At 37.3% G+C, this 24184-nt stretch overlaps 1 protein-coding gene across 3 annotated transcripts in view; it reads right to left on the bottom strand.

The window, feature by feature from the left end:
• LOC113120891 (regulator of G-protein signaling 6) overlaps positions 1–23567 on the bottom strand; it is a 56376-nt gene extending 32809 nt beyond the window's left edge. For 2 of the 3 annotated variants that reach the window (XM_026291015.1, XM_026291017.1), the window contains exons 1-2: positions 23265–23567; positions 21053–21165 (exon numbers count right to left, since the gene is read on the bottom strand). In XM_026291015.1, coding sequence (XP_026146800.1) covers positions 21053–21136 — 84 coding nt within the window. In that variant the 5' untranslated portion in view covers positions 21137–21165; positions 23265–23567. The other variant, XM_026291016.1, reaches the window with a different exon arrangement.
• Positions 23568–24184: the final 617 nt, after the last annotated feature.

The following is a 24184-nucleotide window of genomic DNA, read 5'->3' as shown; positions in this document are numbered from 1 at the left end:
CGAGTGAATATTCTCAAGACCTGGTGATGGATGGCTTTGTCAGCCACGGTTATTTTCAGTCCTCTGTTGATCGCTTCATTATTAAGGTTTGGATGAACAAGCATGAAGTTACATTTTCGGCCCATTAGCCTCTTTGAGAGGACCATTAACCCTGACCACTTTAATGTAATCTAAGGAAAACTGACCTTGCAAAAAAGGGGAAAAGGAGAACGAGCGAGACCTGTGGTGATCCTGAATGGTACTGCAGGATTCATGATCATTTTGTTTTGCCATCTTATCTCTTATATTGTAGTAAATTATTACAGTCACTGAGGAACCATGGCTGAGTATTGATCCGAGTATAGGATTTGTTAATAAGATGCATGGAGCCAGACCCTTATCTATCTGTTCTCTAAAAAGAAATAAAAAATATACAGAGATGAGGGAAAGAATAAGTCAATTAGCATCTTGCAGAGCAAAGAAATGAGTCAAGTAAAGTTTAATTTAAAAACAGCATCATCCAATTAGAACAAAAAAACAGTCCCTTTATTATCAGTGCTTGTTGTTTGCAACCTTCCAGTCTAGAAATGGTTATATATATATATACACAGACACACACACACACACACAATTAAAAAATATATTTTTTAAATAAATCTCTTAAGGCTGCATGGAGCCTCGAAGGCTGCAATTATTCAAATAAAAATACAGTAAGGACGATAATTTTTAAATTTAACATGTAATTTATTCCTGCCATGGCCAAAGCTGAATATTCAACAGTCATTACTCCAGTCTTCTGTGTCACATTTCTTATTATCATCAATGTCAGTCAGTAGCCACATCTGAAATCACTCCCTGTTCCTTATATAGTGCACTACAGTTTTGTGCATTAAGCCATGCAAGCTGTAGTTTAGGATTTTAGGCCTTATTCTTCATTGCCACGTATCCCTATAATCTCCAAATCAGAGTACTTTCCAGCTCATTAGCCACTAAGAACTTTAGTGAAGCTTTGATTGGTGTTCAAAACGAACTGAATTTACATGTTTTACATAAATTAGACTTACGCTTCCCCCATTAACTTTTTCCAAACCTGATGATCCACACAGAGAGTTCTCACTGTCCACAGAATGACATACACATATCATTCCACTATGATTATGATCACACTGATGACAAGGCTGACGCCAGCTGGTTATGAAAGGTTATCATCTAAAGTTTGAACCAATTAGAGACGTCCTGGTGTAAATCAGTGTCAAATAGGGGACATGTGTTGTGTGTCCTGAAGCAACAAAGTAATCACTCTGCAGCCAGTCTGCCCCGTGGGTCCCAGAACTGCTGCAGGAAAGGCTCAGTGAATCTATCTGCCTGGATTAACATGCTCCGATAAGGCTCGAGTTGACAGGAAAGCCAATTAAAGCTTTACCATCCCTTATGAAAACCCGAATCTATGCACTCAGTGGTTCAATGAATTGTGAAAGACAAAGTCAATATTATCCCATGAAACTACTGCAAGTTAAAGCTGGTCTTCAGAGCTACATTTATTCAGCACAGAAGGTCATTATTTGTATAAACAGTGATGATATTTAGGATAGTTGAAAAAAAATGAAAATACCATATTTATATATTTTATATTCATATACATTTTAACTTTCATATTTCAGTATTTTTTATTTTTATACAGTATCAGCATATTAGAATGACTTCTGAAATATCATGTGACACTGATGATGGAAGTAATGGCTGCTGAAAATTCAACTTAAATATATAATTTGTATTATAATATGTATACATTTATTAAAATAGAAAATACTTATTTTAAAAGGTAAAAATATTCAACAATATTGCTGTTTTTACTGTATTTGTGATAAATGCAGCCTTGGTGAGCATAACAGAACTTCTTAATTCTTAATTATTCCAAACGTCTGACGAAATTCTCTCTCTCTCACACACACACACACACACACACAATTCTTCGGAAATAACAAATTAAATTTGTAGAAAATTACATAATTTGTATCCTAAGATTGTAGATGCATTCAAAGATTGTTATTATGCTGAACAGAAAAGCTAAGGTAAGCAGAGACAAACATAATAACAGTGGAGGATGACTCATACAGGTCATTTAAATCAACAAATACTCATTTTTTTGGTGCCCTAAAACATTACATCATGTTATTATAACTTAATTTTACAAATTGCATATTTTCAAGCTCTCTTTACTCCTCCACAGTTTGGCTGGCTCTACTCTGTAATCTATTCAAACAAAAATGAGCATTTAATATGACACAGCAATAACATATTTACCCCAGAGGTACAGCGACCAACATATTCTTCCAGTCTGCTGGAAATAAATACATTCAAATGTTGATACTGCCTAACGCGATACTGCTCATTTACAGATTGAGTGTGTTTCCCTGTGTAAACAACTACATTAGACATTTCTTCAACATTACTCTAGTATCGGGAACAACTGATCATTTATGGTGTTTTTTTCATCATCTGCATGGACTGAATATCTCACCTAATGTATCAGTATCATCAAAACAAACCAGATGTGGCCATAAATAACATACTGATATTTGGGATAGTTGAAAAAAAGAAAAAATCTCCTATATAATGTATTAATTATATTTATATATTGTTTCATATTCATATAGAAACTAACTGTGTGTGTGTATTTCTTGCTAAATTAAGTTATTACCTTTCTAAATCACTATATATAGTAAATAAACAGGGAAAATTGTCTTTGAATAAACATAAAAATGTATAATTCATGTATTCATTCTTGCATCCACTGCATTAAATCACATACTTAAACAAATATTCACATACCCAACATTTAAACGACGAACAGACATAGGTCACTTTTAAAAATGGAACATTTAATTTTCCAGTTGTCAGAATCGTAGTTGCAGGATATTGGATCATAAAGAACCGAAAAAAAGTGTTCAATAATGCAAGACTTCCTCCCATGAAGGACGAAACCAAATTTATCCAGTGGTGTGGCTGTGAATGGAGAGAGGATCTGCTTAACTACAATGTGGGCACTAATGTGATTTATTGTTAAGGAGTTGAAACATTACTCTGTGGCAGCTCTTAATATAGATAGACCAAAAACTGAACCTAAAAATCACACAGACACAGAAATAGGAGAGTGTGGGGGTGGTGTACAGTACATGTCATGCAGTACGAGTTATGTGGCTTGTATAAAACAGCATATGTTAAGATCTAAATTCTGTCCATGACCCAAGCCAGCTGGGCGTTGAGTCCCTCTTAGAGTTGACAGCACAACAGGTAAAGAGAACAGAACAGCCGGAGGCTGAGCAGAGGTCAGTCTTTTTTAAAGGTAACCTGCTATGAGACTCTGTTTCAGAGGCACACATCTTCTCCCAGGTCTCATTGTTAAAGCAACCGTGAAAGTTTCCTGACCACACACTTCTAAAATTTAGATATTATATATAAAAATATATATATTCAATCAGTACTTTTTTAATTAGAAACAGACTTGCTATATTATATATTATATATTATATATATGTGTGTGTGTGTGTGTACTGTATGTATACATATATGCAAACAAGTCTGTTGTATATATAAACACACACACACATAAATATATATGTGATTTTTTTTAATACCTTTTTTTTTTTTACCTATTCATTAGTTACCTGTTTTTTGTATCAATTTTGAAGCACTGCACAACACTTTAATGCATTATTTACTTTTAAGTTTTATGTCATTAATAATTTTTTCCCTCTTTGTTATGAATGTGTTAAGTGCTCTGAATTGCTATCATGTATTAAGTGCACTATATAAATATATTTTTTTCTTGCCTTAAGCATAAGGCACTTTTTGTTGTTGCAGCGCATTCACATATAGGGTGTGTTTTCACCCCACTGCTGTCCATCTGCTGCTCAGACGGGAATAGACTTCACCCAGTGTCAAACTCATGAATTTCATGTCAAGTTCAGAGCATGAAACAGCAGCATCCTCTGAATACACGATTCCCTTCCATTTCCCATATTGGTACCCACGTCCTCTCTCACAAAGCATAATTTAGCGTAATTAAAAATCCATTAAAAAATAATGACCACAAGGTGCAGCACAGCAAAAGCACATCTTGGATGCAGCCACACTGTCTGTTTTCCCACACCCTAGTTTCCTTGAGGCATCACAGAGACCACTGGTGAGAGATAGTCTAATGCATGCAATGAAGGTTACCACAACAAGCGTGTAATAATTATTATAAGCAGTGTAAGAAACAAGCTTCTTTACACCAGTTTTTCTCACATTCTTTAGCCTGGGACAGGCTGACTATCATCTGGCCTGTGTGCTTTGCACACCTGTATGGAGTTTCATTAGCAAGCATTTCATCTCAGTCAAAAATACAGCTGTGGCATTTCTCAGTATTCATAGCACAATCCCCGATCTTCTGAACTCACTCGAAAGATGTGCTTTCTATTCATTCCTTTATAACACCACAAAAGAATGCACCAAAAAAGAGAATTTGCATATTTCATTATGCATCGAGTTAATCCTTAAAATGGCAAGACCATAAAGAGACATCAGAAAATTAATGTATTGTTATTTTCCCTCTTATTACGACTCAGAAAATACAATTTCTTGATTTTATTTTTTCAAAAATGTACTGTTATTTTTAAAAAAATTTAAAGCGCAGTCTCAAAATAAACAGCTTTCAATGCTATTGCAAGTTGCATTGAGACATTGTGATGACCTCACCCAGCTTGAGCATAAGGAAAGATCTTTTGAGGTGAGACAAAGTGTTCTCCACTTAGTCATCCAATTTAATGGCTCTCTATGGGGTGGGGACTGCTAAAATCCCTGCCCTTCTGTTCTGGGTTCAGACAGACTCAGGCTCCTTAGGTCTCATTGATTTTGCTCCTTATTAAATCTGTAATTATCTGCAAGGTGAACTTAACCCTTTCATGCAATATGATCAGTTATCTAATGGTCATTTTGTTTAGGTTTCAATGGAAGAGTTGCATTATGAGGTAGACATTACTTTATAACATCATAAGCAAATTCAAGTATAACTATATATATATATATATATATATATATATATATATATATATATATATATATATATATATATATATATATATATATAAACCTTATCAGGTAAAAAGACCGACAGACAGAGACAGATTTGGACAAAAAATAAATATATATATATATATATATATATATATATATATATATATATATATATATATATATATATATATATATGTATATATATATATATATGTGTATATATATATATATATATATATATATATATATATATATATATATATATATATATATACATACAGTATTGTTCAAAATAATAGCAGTACAATGTGACTAACCAGAATAATCAAGGTTTTTAGTATATTTTTTATTGCTACGTGGCAAACAAGTTACCAGTAGGTTCAGTAGATTGTCAGAAAACAAACAAGACCCAGCATTCATGATATGCACGCTCTTAAGGCTGTGCAATTGGGCAATTAGTTGAAAGGGGTGTGTTCAAAAAAATAGCAGTGTCTACCTTTGACTGTACAAACTCAAAACTATTTTGTACAAACATTTTTTTTTTCTGGGATTTAGTAATTCTGTGAATCACTATACTAATATTTAGTTGTATGACCACAGTTTTTTAAAACTGCTTGACATCTGTGTGGCATGGAGTCAACCAACTTGTGGCACCTCTCAGCTGTTATTCCACTCCATGATTCTTTAACAACATTCCACAATTCATTCACATTTCTTGGTTTTGCTTCAGAAACAGCATTTTTGATATCACCCCACAAGTTCTCAATTGGATTAAGGTCTGGAGATTGGGCTGGCCACTCCATAACATTAATTTTGTTGGTTTGGAACCAAGACTTTGCCCGTTTACTAGTGTGTTTTGGGTCATTGTCTTGTTGAAACAACCATTTCAAGGGCATGTCCTCTTCAGCATAGGGCAACATGACCTCTTCAAGTATTTTAACATATGCAAACTGATCCATGATCCCTGGTATGCGATAAATAGGCCCAACACCATAGTAGGAGAAACATGCCCATATCATGATGCTTGCACCTCCATGCTTCACTGTCTTCACTGTGTACTGTGGCTTGAATTCAGAGTTTGGGGGTCGTCTCACAAACTGCCTGTGGCCCTTGGACCCAAAAAGAACAATTTTACTCCCATCAGTCCACAAAATGTTCCTCCATTTCTCTTTAGGCCAGTTGATGTGTTCTTTGGCAAATTGTAACCTCTTCTGCACATGCCTTTTTTTTAACAGAGGGACTTTGCGGGGGATTCTTGAAAATAGATTAGCTTCACACAGACGTCTTCTAACTGTCACAGTACTTACAGGTAACTCCAGACTGTCTTTGATCATCCTGGAGGTGATCATTGGCTGAGCCTTTGCCATTCTGGTTATTCTTCTATCCATTTTGATGGTTGTCTTCCGTTTTCTTCCACGTCTCTCTGGTTTTGCTCTCCATTTTAAGGCATTGGAGATCATTTTAGCTGAACAGCCTATCATTTTTTGCACCTCTTTATAGGTTTTCCCCTCTCTAATCAACTTTTTAATCAAAGTACGCTGTTCTTCTGAACAATGTCTTGAACGACCCATTTTCCTCAGCTTTCAAATGCATGTTCAACAAGTGTTGGCTTCATCCTTAAATAGGGGCCACCTAATTCACACCTGTTTCTTCACAAAATTGATGACCTCAGTGATTGAATGCCACACTGCTATTTTTTTGAACACACCCCTTTCAACTAATTCAACTAATTGCCCAATTGCACAGCCTTAAGAGCGTGCATATCATGAATGCTGGGTCTCATTTGTTTTCTGAGAATCTACTGAACCTACTGGTAACTTGTTTGCCACGTAGCAATAAAAAAATATACGAAAAACCTTGATTATTCTGGTTAGTCACATTGTACTGCTATTATTTTGAACAATACTGTATATTTAGATTCTAATCCATTTAATAGTTTAATTAATGCACATTATGTCTACGTTTTAGTTTATACATGAAAGTATTAAATGTATTTAATTGTTATTCAGTAACCATGAGTAAGACAATGTCATTGTTCATAATGAAACTGAATTAACACAAAGGAAAGCTGACAATGCCAAGGTGATTTCAAAACATCAGCAGTTTACCTGCAGGAAACATTTGAGAAAGCACAGTCTAAACGTGTTTTGTTTGATTACTGTCCTTTGTGTAGTACGCTATTATTTTTCCTTCAGATTTATGATAAAAACCCCTCCAGCACTCTAACATCACATCATCTAAGGGTGACAGGCGCAAGATAAAACATCTTAATTGTTAATCCACTATGGCAACTTAATCGCCCTTTAAAACTCATTCAAAGTGTTATCGACAAATACGTTACACATTTTGATGAGCACAGACTACAGTAAGAAAAAAATAATTGAGAAGAAGCTCCGATTTGACAAGCACAACATTACCGTAAGCCATTTCGCTGTGGTTATTAGAAACCGAGCAGAATTTCACAATGTCAGCAGGCCTTATCAAAGCAATTAATCACAGCCTTGAGTGAGTTACATGAAAAAGCATTCTTCTCACTCATCACATCAGACTCACAAAACACTGTAATGTGATGGCGGAAGCTCTCATAACCTCCAACAACAACCAGCTGACAATAAACCCCCCAGTCAGCACTATGATCATTAAGACCAGTGGTTCATGCCGGTTCCTCCATCTGTAAACACAGGACCAGTGCTTCAGCAGTTCTGGATGTGGTTTTAAACAAGGTGAGGTGCATTTGCTGCAGTCCTGTTTTGTGCTTCGGCTGGTGAAATGGTACAAGCACCCTCATTAGGGCTGACTCACCGGCATCCTCCGAGGGTGCCCGGGAAAATTGACAGGCTCATTACCGCAAGTCTCCTTGAGTGTCTAGGTTTTGTTTAAGGAGAGATGACAGTTCTATTTACCAAGAGTGCCTCCGCTTATACCCAGACACTCTCAGGAAAACACCACTGATATGGGGATTTAGTGTTTGAAGGTAGGCATTGCACTAAGCTGCTGTTAATATGGAACACTAAAATTGTGACATAAGTCTTCTGGATTGTTCGTCAATCATCCACGCGCATGCTAATTGTCTCGCATGCAGGGAGCTGTGGACCCGCTTTCATCCATTGTATTCAAACCCTCATGAATCTGACACTGAATGCTTTCATTTCTTTAAGGAACTCATCCAGTGTGGTTGGAACGCTTTGCCCTCGATAAGTGAGCGAACTACTGTTCAAGAGAATCATTGTGATCGTTAGTAGCCTGCAATTCACATGAGAGATGAAAGCTCTACAGACATCCCCTTCCGGCTGAGATAAAGCAAGCATCTGTTTGAATGATTTCAATAAAAGCTTGCAGGAAAATGAAGCACCTCTGGGTTAATCAGGCTCTGCGTTCCCAGACGAGTATCTGCAAGTCAATTGGTAGTTCCCAACCAGGGACACATGTATCCCAAGAGGTACTTGAGCAGGTTCTACTGGTGATTTGCTAAGTATATAAATGCACACATAAATAAATATGGCAGAAAGAGTAATTGTAGTATGCATGTTATTAATCATTTGCTGATTGCAATGAACCACAACTATATTGTTTGATTCTGATTTATTAAATGTACAAAACAGAAAACCTGCATTTGTTGTCAGAGGAAGTAAAGAAAATAATTAAATAAATGCAATGTGGGGAGGTTTTGTATGAACTTGTATGGTTAGAATGACTGAAATATAACATTCTACAAAAAAAAAAAATTGAAAAAAGGAAATAAATATTTAGTGCAAATTTGCAATTGTTTCCCCACAATATATGGATTTGTATACGTAACAAAGTTTATGGGCCCCGTGTTGCAGAAGTCTTTGATGTTGTTCTCATTAGCGTTAAGTAAAATAGGTGAAGTACATGCTGATAAAATGCATACTTTGAGATTAGAATAAATTGTGTCAAATGAATACACGTCAATGTAAAATATATTCATCTCAAGGTTAAGTGGATCATTAAAGATTAATTTAAAAACAGAAGGCTGGATGATTACGGCCTCCATCATCCTGTACAAACTAACAAGCAGAGGCTTACTTCAACATCACAGAACACTCACATCTGACAGCAGAGAAAGAAAGCTGAGTCAGATCCGTAGGGGGATTTTTCATTCTGTTGCTAAAGGCATTAGGATCATTATTCTTCAACCGAGAGGAGACACACTGAAAAAACATTAGATGCATGTAAAAATAAGGGGAATAATGTGTTTTTGCAACGATGAATTAGTTGATTTTTTGATGCTCAATTAAGAATGCCGCGGGCATGGCGAATCTGCAGTTAATAGATGTTATTGTGATTTGTAGTCTCATCAAATTTAATTTGCTCTGTTCATTTTGGCTTAGGGCCAGGTAACATTTGTAAGTGACTTATAATAAGAAAGATTAGGAAAGGGTCACCTGTCCTATTGATTATGCAGTTTAATTGTGGTATTTGATTGCATTTCATTTTGGTAAACGAATAGATCCTGTCTATTTGATGCATGGAAATGCAGCTTGCTCTTTTATTGCATTTCAAGTATAAATGCAATGAACATGAGGCTATATAGTGTTTCACTGACAAAGGCTAGTAGTTGAGGTCTGTGGATTTTGCATTCATTTTAGCTTGAGGAGTGTTTGGCGAATTGCAGAGAGCGAGGAGGTTCAAACAGCCAGTGAGTCATAAGGAGACTCAGTTCATTATTAGTGGAACAGTCGATGCAGTATAGAAGCAGGAGGATTTTTGGGACAAAAACAAAAAAATAAAAAAGGGACAAGCAAGCTGTAGAGAATAGATATGTAAACTTACAATGCTGTGCATGAGGACAACTGTAAAGTTCACAAATGCAGGAAAAATCTTCCAGCATGACAAGGTAATAGTTAATAGATAGAGCCAGGAAACCATATTTTCACAATTATGGGAAAACCCCTTTAAAGGAATAGTTCAATTCAGAAATAAGTGTCTTTCTTAAACGTGAGAAAATGATGACAGAATTTTCATTTCTGAGGTAAACTATTTCTTTAAGGCAAGTCAGTTCACTTGGTGGCCATTTTGGAAATGCCGCTAGGCATTTTAACATTTGAATTTTGCTTTTATTAATTTATTTTCATTAAACAAAATTTCAATTGGCAATTGTAAATGCCATTTTGACCATTACAATCTATTCTTCTAAAAGTAGCTTCTCTCCATTACACAGTTGTAGTGAATATCTCACTAAGAGTAGAGAAACAAACTAACCTTTTCAATAGCTTATTTTATTTATCCAGTGTAAATGTATTGGTTGAAATTTCATATTAGTTTATTCAATAAAGAGCTCTCGCTGTTCTGCCGGAAAAATAGATCTGTATTTAAATGATAAAATCTTTATTAGTTATATATTTACAAATGTAATGACTCGAAGAAGGGGCATAATGGGTTAGAAGTTTTTCGCCAAACACTGACATATGAATTAGCAATTATCTTTAGTTTAGATTTGAGGGTGTGTCTAAAAATGGTTCCCATGCAGCAAAAATAAAAAAATTATACTCCCAGAAGAGATAAGCACCACAGCAGCAGCAGCCATGTGTAAAGCATAAAGCTGTGTGTGTAAGTTTGTGCGTGTGTGTGTGTGTGTGTGAGAGCGAGGGAGAGAGAGAGAGAGAGAGAGAAAGAGAGAAATGGGGGGGGGGTGTGGAGTGCAGGAGAGTGACAGGAAGACAAGTGAAGGAGAAAGACAGAAAAGGAATGTTTGTGCATCAGTGTGACAAAAATTGAGAGGAATGGAAGAAGAGAGAATCTGTGAATGCCTGTGCGTAGGAGAAAATACAGAGACAGAAGAGAGGAATAGAAGATGATGTAGTGGACAGTTGAAATTTTGCAGAAAGAGTGAAAATGTGAACAGCCTTGTCATTTATTTCCGTATGATGGGCTAATGAACAGTGGCTGTCATTTGAGATGGATTGTACCGTGTCCAGGTCTTAATAGAGCCCACAGACGGAGGAGAGGGTGAGATCTATAAAATCTATACTTATCTCTTGTGGGCAGAGCATCTGCTCAATCTTGCTTTGTTTTTTTTTTTAAAGGCGCATGGGCATATGCCTTGCTTTCACACTGAAAACTGGAAGCATATGGACATGGTGCAGACAGACCTCATGTGATTTGATGTCCCCAGTCCAGAACAGAAGCTCAGCCTGGGCTTGCCCCACTTTGTTGACATGTAGCTAAAGCAATTAAAAGGTGTCAAGCACAAATATGCTCAAATTTAATACATTACAGATTATATTTTATTAGGCCTGGCGAAGATGAAAGTGTGCAATATAAAAGTAAGCAATATGATTAACCCAATTATCTTATTTTGTTAAAGGAATAGTCGTCACTCCAAACATGTATGACTTTCTTTCTTCTGTCAAACACAAAATATATTTTGAAGAATGTTGGTAACCAGTCAATTAACTTCCATTGTATGGAAAAAAAGGGCATTTCTCAAAACATCTGTCATGTTCTGCCGAAAAAAAAAGTCTAAAAAGACATGGGAGTAAATTTTGTCGTTCCAAACCTGTATGACTTTTGTTGTTCTCTGAAACAAGCCACATACAATGAATGTCCAGAGTGAATGGGCTATAGTGTTATTTAGGATCCAATGGACTTTCATTATTCTACAAAAACAGTAACATTCTTGATAGAAAAAATCTTCTTTTGTGCTCCAGAGAACAAAAGAAAGTCATATAGGTTTGGAAAAACTAATGTGAGTAAATTATGAAAAATTAATGTGAATACCAGTAGATGAAAAAAAAAAAAAAACACATTCACTGCATATGTTTCAATGACAGGCCAGTACTTCCATATCACAAAACAAATGAAACCAGAAATCTAAAGAGATCTGAAATCTCACTACTGTACATTTTCCTCTGTCTCACTTAGGCTTTCTTCACAATGGACAATGGACTCTGCAAAAGCATCTTAATGAGCTCCTAAACTGTCCCACAGCTGTCTTCATCAGCCATTCATGCACACACACACATTCAAATTTACAGAGCTGCGCCCTTCAATGCCAGCCTCTAATCCTGCCATCCCACACTTCAATTATTTATCCATCACCCAGCCCGGCTTTCTGGCACTTTCTCTGTGATTACGGCACTTGTCTCTGTGGCGTGCCTATGTGAGACAGTGCAATACAGCAGTGCTCTGTCCGTGTTGAACCAACCTGGATTAAATGCTCCATTACACTGGGAACTCAAATAGGCTTGATTTCAGAAGCCACCTTGGAAGAATACATGAGAATAAAACTAATGTAACTGAGGTTACTGCCTTTTTCTGTATTAAACAGGAAGGTGACAGGGGAAGGTAGGCAGATGGCATACAGAATGCCAACGAGGTGCAGGCTATGACTTAGTGTGGATGGTTAAAATGCCAAGGGCAAGGGTTTCATTACCGCTATGCTAATCCTTCAATGCTATATTGAGCTAAATGCTGTTCAGATAGACTAGTCTTTAGTAAACACACATCAAATGTCACTATCGGTGCTCTTCACCTAAATCCCCCTTTCCCTTTTCTGCTCCCTATCTCACCTTTTATTCCATATTTGAAAGAAACAGCGGCCCACTGGGACTCGATTACAGCTCACCAATTCAAACAGCAACCGGCCATATCAGTGTCTGCCAGTTGAAACACTTAAAAGGGAGTGTGATGACAGGAGAGACATTCATAATCAAGGGTATTGCATTCTGGATCACTGAGGCTTTGAGTCTCCGTTAGATAAGATGAACATTTCGCTCGCGGCCAATACATTGACTGCAGCACACCATCAATTTATCTACATGACTTACAAGAACAAAGATTCTCTGTGTCAACCAGCCACAACCAAAAAAGACCTAACTTTCCTCACTGAAGTTACAGGATGGAGTTTCACAGTTGTTCTCTAAAGCATCATCCACTAGAACTTAGAGCAGAGGTCATCGACCTTATGACATCAGATGCCATTTAAAAAATAACGCTGCCATATGTTTCCCGTGAAAAAAATAATAATGCTGGATGCTGTGTTTCCCAGCATGCACCACTATATGAATAAATCATGTAAATTACTGCTTCAGTGTTTACTGTTCTCTGCATTATTTGCACTGGTTACTTGGAGTGAATCTTAATGATGAATTGCTCACTGAAGCATCTCCTCATTTGTACAATGTATTTTTCTAAGTGCAAACAGAAAAATACAGTAGACTGAACTACATCACTATCGTGTGGGACCCAATGGTTTACTTGCAGGGCAGTTTATTATGCAGCAGGGTTTATCTGAAGTGTGGCCTCCATACTGCTCATAAAGCTATGTGAGAGTCAGGATGGATTACTGTAGTATTTTGGCATACAAATGTGAGGTAATCTGGCATTGCTAAAATAAACAGATTTAATATTAATCTTTCACACTCTTATGCCAATGGCATTAGCCCATATGTGCCTAAGGATGATGATGATGCCTGACCTAATGATAAGAACTGAGAGAGGAAAGGATTGAGGTTCTTATACTAAAGCACATAACTCCTCCAAACAAGACCATGTGAGAAGGTCGAGCAGAAAAAGAACTAGAGCTAGTAAAAGAAGAAAAAAAGAGACAGTCTAGAAATAAAGGTTTTACAGTGTCCATACTGGAGCTCAATCCCTTGGGACAGTGGCTTCCTGCTGGTGTCTTTGAGGACCAGCAGTGCTTGTCTAGGTAAAGTTCACATTTATTAATCATGGTCTCATGAATGGCACCTACTGGGTCTTTTGACCTGACCTGACCTGACCAAGCCAAACTCTTCAGCCTCATGAACCTACTCAATTACAACAATCAATTACAAGGAATCTAGCACTCTATGATGTAATAGTCTGGCTAAACACCACCTCTGAAGAAGATCAACAATGCCTCCTTCTATATCACTACCTTTTTAGCCCCACCCACTGATTCACACATGTAATGTAAATAAAGAGAGAGGCGAACGCAGGTCTACCAAGAAACCTAACAATAAACTTTAATTGAATGTTTATGTGCCAACTACACTGGATCTGATGTCGCACTGCACAAGTAAGTCATTTTTCATTATGTGATCACAATTGCTTTGTCTGTTATTACAGATCATTTGATACGTACTCAGTATGATGTGTTTTTAACATAAATCACAGCACCATCCATCCATGAAGGATATAAGCTGATAAACATACACAACTATTAGCAAGTCATAGCAGTGGGTGTTTACATAAAAAAAACAAATACTTCAAAATAGCCTATTACTTCTAAATTGATTTTTTTTTTTTTACTTGATAACATTATAAGTGGACCCATAGAACAGTACAAAAAAAGTCAAAATGAAGGCAGCTCATGACCCCTTTAAAGTAAGACTCAACAAATCACATCCAAGTTTTTTAACTTGGGGCTCCAAGCATGTGCCTAGCAGTCACACTGAACAACTTGACAACCATCAAGCAACACTCTAACAACTAATAAAAATAACTTTTCTAAACAATTTACTTTTCTGTGAATATTTCAAAATGACTCAGCACATACCAACTCTACTCAAATATCTGCTGAGATGTGCTGTTTGGAGAGATTGATTGTGTAACCTTTGAGAAAATGTGTGTGTGGGCTAGCTTTTTAGACAATAAACAATTAGGTACATGACGAACCAGGTGCTCTTTTGAGAAGGTGCATTGTAAGTACAGGTGTATCTGTCTATTGTTCCGAAGAGGCTTCGATACAAATCTTTACACCTAATGCGTGAGGCCTGGCTCATAACAGATTCACAAGAAGTGGTCTGAGCGCACCCATAGTATGAATAGGTCTTCAGTCCATTTTCAGAGAATGGTTGCCTTTGAAATGGCCGCCTTCATTATGCTCGTGAAATAACACCTTGGAAAGTAGGGCTCTGGGTCTTTTTAACTGCAAATGATGTGATTGTTTCAGCATACAATAACCAGTATACAGCCAAATGCTAATGTGGCCCAATAGCGGATTGTCCAAAAAAAGAAAGAAAAAAAAATGCATACTGCAACAATATTAGCATCTGTTCTTCATATTCTGAGCCTAAACACAACAACATCTGAGGTTGCTGATACTAATCTCATTGTGATATTAAAAGCATAAACAAAAATGCCTTTTCTGTCATTGTTCTGTCATTGTTTACTCACCCTTATGTCTTTCCGAACTTGTATGCATTTCTTTCTTCTGCAGAACACACACAAAAAAATATGTTTTGAAGAATGTTGGTAGATAAACTGTCTCAGTTCCCACTGACTTCAACTGTATTTTTGTCCAAATAATGGAAGTCAATGGGAACTGAAACTGTTTGGTTACCAACATTCTTCCAAATATTTTCTCTTAAGTTTCACAGAACAAAGCAAATACAGGCTTGTAATGGTATAAGGGTAAGTAAATAATGACATTATTTTCAGTTTTGGGTAAACTATCCCTTTATATTTAGTAAGCTATTAGGTCAAAGAGATCGTTGTCTTTTAGTTTGATTCAATAATTGACGAGAATTACTAAGATTAAGCAGATGAGAAATTAATAAAGTAATGCAGCTCTTCTATACCAGCCGATCTGCATACATTGAAAAACAGAGATTTAGGATACCTGCTCCACCCCCTCCTGAATGCCCTTCATATTGGAGCGTTCCACCGGGTACATCATCATGTGGTGACAGCACTTCAATCCCAAGCAGATCAATGAGTAAATGACTCTTTTTGTGTGAAAACAAATAATCAAAGGGTGAGAAAAAACATTGTCAGAGCTGCAACGGCCCTGATATACAGTATAGACATCATGGGAATGGAGGCAGGAGCTAGCATGCCCAAAAGACTACGGATGAAACATGAGACCTTCCTCTGACCTCAAATGAAACTGTATAATTGCTTACACTAGAGTTTAATCCAGTTCAGCGACCCCCTTGAATGCTCCTCAAATAGTGCAGGGAACAGATCCAAATCCATGCCACTTCCCCAAAGCCCTTACAACAAATTCTGAACAAATTCAGCATTCTGTTTCAATACCAAACTCTTGCATGTGCTTGCTAGTCCCAAAAGCCAGGTAGGAGCCTTTAGCTGGAGGCAGCATCTGAGGATAAAGAGGGAAACATGAATTGATTCATCAAAATGTGCAGATTTGGCTTTTTATATTATGTGCAGAGGCGAAATGCTGTTTATCTGAAGGATGGCGAACTCCGTTATCTGTCATAAACTAATTGGTTAAGTGTAGAAAATAACACGAATAAGAAATCTGCCCAAAGAAATACTTGCCCGAGTAAGTTCAACAGAGCTTGAAAGAAATAATTAACCGAGCTGTCAGAATTCACACAAACACTCAAGGATCAACCTGCTTACACACACAAGCAAAAACACAAGAACAAAGCAATAATGGGGCACCAGTCCTTTCTGTCTGCTTGTGTGAAGTGGTAATGAGGAGCACATCAAGCTACTGCTGTTTTATAATAAGTTGTCTCGCTTTATCTGCCCAGCTAGCACCAGAACGCTCTTCTTCAGTATCTCCCCACCCTCTGTTTTATCATTACCCTCACTTCATTTTCATGCCAAATAAAATATGGAGAGAGACATTTTTCACTACGGTTGTTCCTCTTTGAGGGGCCCTGAGCCAAAAATGGCCACTGTAGCGCAGACTATGGATGACAGTAATTAATTACAGCTGAATATGGTATGATAAATAGGCTCCACTGATATAATTAGCTTCAAGAGCCTCCAAAGTATATTTCTTCCCACCTGGTCCATTCTTTATATCTGTAATTAAAAAAAAAGATAATTTGGGAAAGATTTGATTTGTTGCATTTTGATTAGATCTCACAACTTTCAGCATGTTTTTGTCATGGTCTCTCAACAGAACATGGCAGCAGAAAACAACTTGCAAATTTGAAATGGTGGTCGTTTCATTTGCTAGAAAATTGAGTTGCTGAAGTCCCAACATTCTTCTGTGACCACTGGGCTCTTAAACAAGACACTAAACTCAAAATTGCTCCAGAAGCATCACTCTGAATAATAAAAGTGGCTGCTAAATGGAAAATAATTTACTTTCATTATCAATTAATATATTAAAGGTCTTATTCATCATAATACATCTGACCATTGTCTTTTTAAATGGTAAAATTAATGTTCCTTTTTGCTAAAGTTAGGTTTAGTCCAGCTATAAGTGAAGAGTGGTATATGATACTGACAGGCATTGTGTTAAAATGCACTGTGATATTCCCTCAGTTCAAACACAGTCACATAGGTCATATCTGTGGCTACCTGCAAATCATCACCTCCGTTCCCTTAAAACAAAATGAACAAAGCTTTAGCAGTTCCCCAGTCGGCTATGTTTTCCTGAGATCGGCCCAGAAAATTGCCTGAGCCTTTCTTAGCTGTAAACATGAAAGTGAGACATAAATCTTGTGTAAAAAAAATTGTCGGTTATCTTCTGCTAGAAAACTTTCACTTGATACAAATTCCCCAGCATGCCAGACAGTCAGAAGCTAGCTGGAATCAACAAACCATTGAATGGATACGCCTGTTTCAAAATTACAAAATGGTTGTAAAACCAGCGAGCATACAAAGGAAGGTTAAAAGGTGCGTGACCTGTTCAATAGTCATAAAATGACAATGGGAAGGGTATCAAGGTAGACACACACACTGAAGTGAGACTGACAGTGAGTTAGAGGGCATCTGAGGTCAGCATAGAGCTGGTGACACTTAAGATGTGACAGGAGAAATACACGTCCCTCTGAATCCATCCCTCTGCCTGATTCATTCAGCTGGCCATGTTCCATCCCACTGTACAGAACCGTTAAAAGGATCTCTGTGTTCCACATTGTATAAATTACATCCAACCTTACCCAACTTTATTTGATTCAAATTCTTTGGTCCAAAATACAGTGCATTTGGTGAAATATGAGTATTTTAGCAATATATCTCACAGGAACTGTAAATGTGCTGACAGTTCAGCTTACATTACTCAAGATACATAACCGACTTGTTGATGACTTACACCTGGGCTTATGTTGGAAAAACAGCTTCCCGTTCTAATTGCTGTTTTGGGGAAAATTGGCAGATACGTTCCTGCAAAGGCAGATAAACAAATCCAAATATCTCGCTAGATAAAGCTGCACTGGGAACTGTCATAAGAAACAAGATGCAAAAAAGGATACTGTATTACGCTTATATAATACAATAAAGCCTTGAAATTTGCCAGGGAAGTCAAATACACAGAACCACTCTAAAAATACTCAGTTGCCCCAGAATAATTCTTGATAAACGTGTCAGATTCTCAGTTCTGTACATATTTGAAAGGGGTCAGTGGGTGTCAGGGAAACACACTAACCTCGAAGCATTTTGTCTCATTACATTTCCTGTTCATTACATGAAATACTTCTGCCAAGAATCAGAACAAAGGTAGTACAAGACAACCTACTGGTTGTGACCATACATCTATTATTCCCCATGCAGGGGGAAGAATGTATTTTTCAAGCCGTAAGAACACAGCATGTGTTCGCGCGCCATAACAAAACACACCGAGCTTGCTGTCAGCTGGAGAAAAGCTGACTGAATTGCATATGGAGAAGAAAAAGGTCTCCACAAGCCATTGAATACTCTCTTCCATAGTCTCACCCTCATTCTCTGCATCTCTGGCACATCGTAATGATGTTCGCCCCGTGGGGCTTTGCATGCCTTCTTAATGGGTAAATTCATCAAAGTCAGTCCTGTTTCGCTGCACATCCAGGTTAATTGTGTCTGTTTACACATGCACACGATATCCCTTCTTGTTTTTTCCTCCCAAAGCAGAGCAAAACTGAGATGAAGTGTGTACCGAGACGAAACATCCACTGCAACAGTGTGCAATAGAGCAGTCAGCCATCACTGTTCACTCTAAAAAAATAAATAAAAGGATTTTTTAAAGCAATGCCATAAAAGAAACAATCTGGGTTCCCCAAAGAACCTTTCAGAGTGCACACAGTTCTTAAAAGACCCAATTTGGAGAACATTTAACTTTTTCTGAAATTAAAAGTTTCCAGGGATATTAAAGGTTCTTCATGGTACTACAGATGCCAATAAAGAACCTTTATTTTTAAGAGTCACACAGCGAGAAAGAGAGAGACAGTCTGTGGACTCATTTTCCCTGAGAGACTTCCATGCCATCACTCTTGACTGGGTATTTGTCTGTTTCTACACAGAAGAATGGCACTCGCTGTGAACTCATGCTCATGCCCTAGGGGCACTGGGCATTTCTCCCATGTGCCTAGAGCATATTGTGAGCCATCTGGTGCCTATCTCACATACCTGTGAGGTAGTAAGCGACTAAAGAAACAGCAATCTATCAATCACAGAGCCAATGAAATCCTATTTTTGCAAGTCAATGTTCTCCATCCTATATAAGTTCCACACAATCCTAAAACGATTGACAACTGTATTCGATGGACTTTCTCTTCATATCTTCTTTAGAAAGAGGTTTTCCTGCATGTGTAAAATTTTCTGTTTAATAAATATCTTGACTCTTGCAAGGGTACTTGAAAACATACTGTACAAAATGTCTTATTCATGCTCTCACCACAAGACTTCACCGTTCAAAACTAGACATTTTTCTTTTGTTTCCACCACACCCGCATCTTAAGAGCTCCAAATGTGATAACAGGAAGTAGTAAGATCCACTGATGTACATTAAAGCACTGTACAGTCTGAAAATGGGTTTTAAGCTGTTGACACTTGCGTTTTTAATAATAAAAGCATCCAAACTTTGTTTAATAATATTCATCAACATACAGTAATAACTGCAATGATATTCATGAAATATTTACAGAACAGTGAAATGCTTTTATTTTGACCAAGGTTTTTTGTGACTTGCCCTCCAGTACAAATATCTAAAAATAACAAATTTAGAAGCAACACTGCATAAGACATTAAGACTTTCATAGATTACATCTTGAAGTTAAGCATATGTTATCTTACCTCAGAGGCATTTATCCCTAAAACAAGTGAATATTACACTCATATTACAGATTTAATATCTTACGCCTGCTACTCTTTCAAAAGTACATTTGCTTTGTTTCATAGAACTTTAGATATTTTAAGTGGAAAACAAATCTCATTGAGAAAAGGATTTCTGGTAGTGTAGTAATATCAGCTGTATATTTCTTAGCGGCATGGATTTTTCACAATTAACATTTAATCAAGATACTAAGCAAATGGTGTCCAAAGAGTGATTAGTATAAAATTAGTGTGTGTCTTATTGGCTTAATCTAAAGGTGCACTTTCTACCACAATGTTTCTCTAGCAATTTGGCAGTTGAGCTCAAAATCTTTGCGCCAGCTTGTGCTGATTATCTCCACTCAGATAGAAACAAATCATTTGGCATCAAATATGCTTCACTTGGTTTTCCATAAAAGACTTGCTTGTGGGTGGTCCATAGCTAACTGGTCAAGCAAAAAAAGACACGATAGTGATGTTGATGAATGCTAACATTATGAAATTCATCACTCCCTGACAGATATGTTCTTATCGTGGATCAGAATTCATCTTAAACACACATATGATCGATTACAGCAAACTGACATGGTGAATGTATGTCTCTTTCTCTAAAAAAAAACATTTAGACCTTTACATGCTGGAGCAGTGGTTTACCACTGGAGCCACGGATGGTATATGTAATGCATAGCCATAATATTATAAAGGAACACTTCATGGTTTTATTTATGGTTCCAAGCAAACACTTTTACATATTTAGGCAACTTCTCTTTACTCACAAGAGACCATGAAGGTCAGGGAAGAAAAGAAATATGTTATACACAAAGAAGTTGAATAAATATCAAGGGATGACAATGCACAAGCAAACAGTGAAATAAACTCATTCAAATTCAAATCCAGTACTAAGCAATATTCATGACTGTTTGTGTGTGTGTGTGTGTGTGTGTGTGTGTGTCTGTCCTACCCTCATTGTATATATTTGCTGACTAAATTACTTTTGCTTTCAAGCATTAACTTGCTGACAAGACTTTAGAGATCGCAAATCTAAAGCATATAAAATTTAAAGGCAATGCAGCAGTACCTTTCTGTAAGCAATCATGTTGGGTGAATCCTCATCTGGGTCGGCTATGCCCACTGCTCCTTGGTCCTGAGAGGCCTGGGCCATGCTTGGTCTCTTGTTCTCTCTTTCCGTCTCTGTGGGGAAAGGACAGAACAGAAAAGAGATCAGTCAAACCAAATAAATTCCAGAGTGTCACCCAGACAATGAATTAATATGTAGCATACAGTTCTTTGTGTGAATGTGTGCATGAGATTTGAGAAAGTACATGGGAGTATTTTAAATAAAGCTTTTCTTAAATTTCACTGTTTCTCAAAATAGCTATCGAGACATGGGAACTGACTTAAAAAAAAAAAAAAAAAAGGGAGAAGAAAAAAAGTGTGGAAAGAAAGTCCCGCAGTAGGGTTTTTCAAAGTGTGGGGCCATTGTAAGAACAGCATGGGAGACTGCCCTAGTTCTCAAATCTTTTACAGTTTCACACATTCAATTCGAACACGCTGATGATACATATGGGAACCAGAATGATTTTTCTTGTTCTCCAGCACCATATGAAGTACTAGTACAGTAAATATCAGATATAAATGGGTAAAGGGGAATATTTTCAAAGCACAATGACTTAAACTTCAGGCCATTCAGTTAACACATGCTTTATGTGACTCAGAATATACAGTACTATCAGATTATTCATGTAAACCAAGTTATAAAATATAGAATTTCACACTCATAAGGTGCATCTGTACTATTCTAAGTTATTTTATAGTGTGAGAAGGCTACATGCTGAAAATTAATCAAGAAATATGCTTTAATCACCCGGATTAATGCGGATAATAATAATAATAATAATAAATAGTAAGGGTGCACACCTAATGCACTCAAGTTTTATAATTTTTCTTTATGTTACCAAAGGGACAACTGTATTTATTGGATATTGTGTTACTTTCTATATTGAAAACATTTAATTTTTTTTTTTTTTTTTTTTTTTTAGCAAAAATCCATTTAAAAAATAGGTCTAGAAATAAAAAGTTTCAGCAGTATAATTTTTAATTAATTTTTTTGGAGAAAGCAAGATCGTCCACGCATGCACAAACTATGTCTCGCGATTCGCGCCCTTTCCAACGGACAGAAATCAATGTATTTACTTAAATGACAGAAAAAAGTTGGTGCCGGAATTACTAAATTATACATAGAAAATAAATTTGGTTATGTCCACCACTAATTACCTTAAATCTGTAAGTTCTTGTTGTCAGGATATGAACGCCGAGGGATACAGCTTTCCACGCTAATAGGTTGCTCAGAAAGCGATTTATCGACCACTCATAATTGGAGTCAGCAGAGAAGACAACAGATCAGTTTTCAGTTTTACATAATGGCTAAGGTATAGCTACACATCATTCTATATAGCAAACATATGTGCAGCTTTTTAGTGGAACATGTACTGTTAGGCTACACTACAGGGATTGTAGCGTCTTAACTACCTACAGAGGTTTTTGAGACATTAGCCTACTCTGAGAAAAATTTTTTCTGAACATATTAAAAACTACAGACACGCCTGGACTCTACATAAGCCATAACAGCGCTAGAAACATCCCTAAAACCTTCCGATTATTTTTTGCTTATTTTTTATTCCAAATTGTTTTTACCACAACAAGAACCGAAAAAGACTACATTTGGTCTTCATCAAAGGCTGCACTTCACTACACAGTGCGCTAGAAAAGACGTAAGAAAGCCTAACGTTACTCAAGTATTTGCTCGAACCATCTTTGGACTTATTTTCAGTTATGCCACGCGAGGAGTATTACGCGCTCACAACAGCTGTTTGTGATCAACACCAGCGAACCCAAAGGTAGAAATGTTATTAATTTACGCGTGGGCATGATTTCCCAGCGCCGCATTGCACTACAAACATGTGCAGCTATTTAAAAAAAGACAAACAGCTGCTTTCAGAGCGCAATCCCCAAAGGAACACCGGTCCCAATTCACACAGCACTCCACAGAGCGATGCAGAATATAGGAGGCAGAAAAACCCGTCACGGAAGGCACGCGCCAGCCTCAGGACAAGCGCGAGCGAGGCGACAGGATGATTCACTTCAAACTCACCAGCACTTCGGAAGCCACTTGAATTCAGCGCTGGACATGACAATTGATCATTCAGCGCCAGCGAACATGGGTCCAAGTTTACAGTGACACATAGTCACACACAAACAGCTGATGATGACTGACTGGAAGAGCGCGTTACCTTAGTAAGTACCGCCTCGTCCACTCCACGGAGCTCGAATTCCCCTCCTTAGCAACCACAAAAGAGCATGTTCATGATCTAACTGGCTTGAAGAGACTGTGGTGATGATGATGATGATGGGGTGTTGGTGCGGGAAAGATGATGAAGAGACTCCAAGGAGCTGTGCAGATGTGGAAAGCAGTGGGTTCCTTCCACTCTGCCCGTCTCTTGCGCGCTCTGGATCTCAGCGTGGGTGGTCACTGCGTGGAGTGGAGTGCTCAGGTACAGTGCGAGGATCCTGGCATGTGTGCAACTGAGTGTGTGTGTGTGTCAGAGGGTGGGAGGGAGGATAAAAGAGGGTGGGGGGTTGGGGGTGGAGTGTCTCCCTCTGTAGTTTCTGGTAAGCAATTTTGAAACATGTTTTGATTTATTAAGAGAAAAGGCTTTTGCAGGCATACCAGTTTGATTTTCTGTGATGCCGATAACAAACATTCAGTGGAGTAATCACCTCTAATCTGTGTTCTTCTCTCATTGGGATTTCTTGCTACATTCAAATTAATTAGACAAACTGTGGGGCGTCAGGATTAGGGTTTAAGAAAAAATAAATAAATAAACTGCTGTATCCCCAACATGTAGGGCATTAGAGTTCTTTGGATCGCAGAGAACTAATACATGAAAACATTTTGTTTTTAATAGCATTAAAAGTGGACCATATTAATGATAGTAATTTATTCTGCCAAACACAAGAATATAAACTAAAACTAAGCAACACGTGACATTTAAAAAATAAATAAATAAATAAAGGTGCCGCTCAAACAGGTAAGTGTCAGATTTAAATGATCAGGGTTTCTTCAGAAGGATGTGTAGAGATAAACAGTCTCGGAAATAACCAAAACAACCAGGTTGGACACACTTTGTCACATTTTTTGTTGTTTAGGAAT

This window comes from Carassius auratus, chromosome 20 (assembly GCF_003368295.1).
Source record: "Carassius auratus strain Wakin chromosome 20, ASM336829v1, whole genome shotgun sequence".
NCBI lineage: Eukaryota > Metazoa > Chordata > Actinopteri > Cypriniformes > Cyprinidae > Carassius > Carassius auratus.
This window is presented reverse-complemented; position numbering and strand designations above follow the sequence as displayed.